Here is a 3,033-nt window from a genome sequence, read left to right as displayed (position 1 = left end):
CAACAGAGCTCTTTGCATTGCAGATATACTGTATAAGAAATAGCTTGATGTTACTGACATTTTACAGACTTTACAGATTCTTGCATTTAAATTCACTGCTCCAAACACCAGCATGTGTGTTATTTGCTAACTGGTCTTCTTGGCTGTCTTGGTCAACCTGCTTCACTATAAAGACCTTCCTTTACGATCAGCAAGTTTTGATGATGAACAACATTGTCTGTCTGGTCTACCAGCACGAACCAGTCGGGACCTAATCTAGTTTCAGCACTGAATTGCTATTTAAATTATTATATTACAATTATTATCAGGTTCATGTCCATGTTCATACTTCACATTTAAAGGGAGATAATACATTTTATTTAACATTTAAGGTTTTTTCATTAATAATAAAAATGAAAATATGATAAGCTTGAATTTAAAGCCAGTGAATTGTATGACTTTATTTTTTATATCAAAAGCAGATGACAGTTTCTTGGGTTTATATTTTGTTTATGTTGATATGTAACATGTTTGGTATGTTTATATGTATATTCTTCAGTTTTTTTTTTTTTTTTTTTTTTTTTTTACATTTTTTCTCTATAGAGTGCAATGATGCTCACCCACTTTTTCAGCAGCCTTGGCTCCAGAAACATCTTTTCAGTAATTTTTCCCATAGGGATTTTTAAAAATCTTTGCTAACATGTCATGAACCAAACCAACCAGATATGAGATGAATTTCTTTTATACTAACTTAAGAAAAAAACATATTACAGTAAAATACATGCAAATTACACTGAATTTGCATTTCTTATCCTTCACAGTATCTAAATATCCTTCATTTGTGTTAAAGCCCTGATTATATTTAAACAAAAAATTAGACATCTTTACTTAGAATATAAGCAAAACGGCCCACAAGTGATCATTTTTCACATTATTTAACATTTATTTCAGAACTCAAGAGTTCAGTATCTTCTGGACAACATCTATGGAGGCTTTAATGAAAATAGCGTTGTCTCTGATATAGTTCCTTTTCCTCATCTCCTCATGGGAGAGGAACTTTGGGTAGCCGAAGCCCAGCATGCTCTCATCCAGACAGCCCCCACGAACACTTCCCAGAGCTCCAGGCCGTGGTCTCTGGAAGTTCTTCCAGGTGGGATCTGGGCTGAAGGTCTCTGTGACGTGCTGAGGTTTGGTGAGCACCGGGTCACTCTGATCCAAGAGCGAGAAGGACACGCGGTAAGGGAAAGGCCACTCCAGCAGCCCATCGTACTCTCCTGGCAGAACGCGAATGTAGATTGACAGGTGAGAGCCCTCGCCACTACCGTTCCCATTGGGAAAGGCGGACATTTGTAGACGGTAGCCATAATTATGGGAATAGAAGGCGGGACTAAACAACTCCAAACTCCCAGAAGTCCTGCTCTTAGCTTCCTGTAGCCGTTGACTGAAGTCTGTGAGCTTCCAGAGCAGCGTGCCATCTCGACTTCCAGAGAGTTCCTCCACTGCACGCCGGAGTTCCCTGAGCTCCAGCCTCTGGCGATTCACCAGACCACCGAGAAGAGAGAGGTGGGTGTGCGTGGCCTCCTCAAGGTGTCGTCCCACTGCAGTCTTGGGGCACTATGAGTGGAACAGACAGAAAGATGTCATAAAAGAAAAGGTCATGATGCTGTGCTGAATATTCTGAATGTCACGTATCTGTGCCTTGCCATTCCGCCCACTCACTACCAGAGGTCGCCACATACTACATGGACTTTCGCACTGCACACTGTCACAAGTTACCCTGGACTCCATTTCCCACAATACACTTCACCCAGAATTAATCACACACGCACAAATGTTTCCCATCAGGAACCCTTTATAAGCTGAACACTTCCTCTCATCTACATCAGTGACAGCAGCGTTACGGAAGTGCTCATAGTGCTCATAGTTTAGTTATAGTATTGTCTTGCTTGATTCCGTGTCTAGATTCTTGCCTGTGTTATTCTTTCAATTCTTTCATCTTACCATTCGGACTCTGTTTGCCATGGTTTGCCCCTGTCTGGACTATTGCCTGTGTACTTGGATTGCTCTTGCCCATTTGGATATTGTTTTGCCAGAGATCAACCACGCCTGCTTGTTGGACTACTCTTTGTCTTGTCTGGAATATGCCTGTTTGTCACTGCCTGACCCTTGCCTGCTTATGACCACTAACGTTAATAAAGCTATGCAGATGGATCCGCATGTCTCTCGTCTCGTTCACTCTGTAACACTGATATTCATGTCCTATTTTTAAAAAGTGTAGGTTTTTTTTTTTTTTTTTTACATTTTTTCTCTATAGAGTGCAATGATGCTCACCCACTTTTTCAGCAGCCTTGGCTCCAGAAACATCTTTTCAGTAATTTTTCCCATAGGGATTTTTAAAAATCTTTGCTAACATGTCATGAACCAAACCAACCAGATATGAGATGAATTTCTTTTATACTAACTTAGTTTTTTTGAAGCAAGTCTGAGCTCTTAATAATATGTACATTACACACACACACACACACACACACACACACACACATACACACACACATATATCTCCGTGTTTATGCGGTTTAAGATTCAAAAAACATTATTTTCCACACACTGTACATTATTGTTTCTCCTCTTGTTATATGTCTCCTCTATTGTTGCCCCGCCTTTCTGAAACGCGTCGATTTTTACAAAGCTCATCGGTCTGAAAAGCGAGGTGTGGTCTGATTGGCCAGCTATCCAGTGCGTTGTGATTGGCTGAATAACTCAAGCGTGTGACGGATGTGTTACGCCCCTACCATACTGTGATGCCCTCTCCGGCCGAAGCAATGAGACAAAAACATTAAAACCCATTATAAACGAGGCATTTGTTGCATCCAGTGGGGACATAATTATGGATTATAATGACTTATACTGTATTTTTACGCGTTGCATCGCACCGCATAAACAAAACCATGTCTGCATTTGTGATCGGAGAAACGACAGACAAGCGCTACTCTACACTGCTCAAAACTCGCGTTTGAATCGTCAGTGGCAAATCCTTTAAATATGAAAACGTAC

At 40.7% G+C, this 3,033-nt stretch overlaps 1 protein-coding gene across 1 annotated transcript in view; it reads right to left on the bottom strand.

The window, feature by feature from the left end:
- Nucleotides 1-790: 790 nt before the first annotated feature.
- Nucleotides 791-3,033, bottom strand: part of traf4b (tnf receptor-associated factor 4b) — a 12,852-nt gene continuing 10,609 nt past the window's right edge. The window contains exon 7 of the mRNA XM_016507834.1: nucleotides 791-1,593. Coding sequence (XP_016363320.1) covers nucleotides 934-1,593 — 660 coding nt within the window. The 3' untranslated portion in view covers nucleotides 791-933. The remainder of the gene's footprint in view (nucleotides 1,594-3,033) is intronic.

Source organism: Sinocyclocheilus anshuiensis, unplaced genomic scaffold, assembly GCF_001515605.1.
Source record: "Sinocyclocheilus anshuiensis isolate Anshui unplaced genomic scaffold, SAMN03320099.WGS_v1.1 scaffold2304, whole genome shotgun sequence".
In the NCBI taxonomy this organism is placed as follows: Eukaryota; Metazoa; Chordata; class Actinopteri; order Cypriniformes; family Cyprinidae; genus Sinocyclocheilus; species Sinocyclocheilus anshuiensis.
This window is presented reverse-complemented; position numbering and strand designations above follow the sequence as displayed.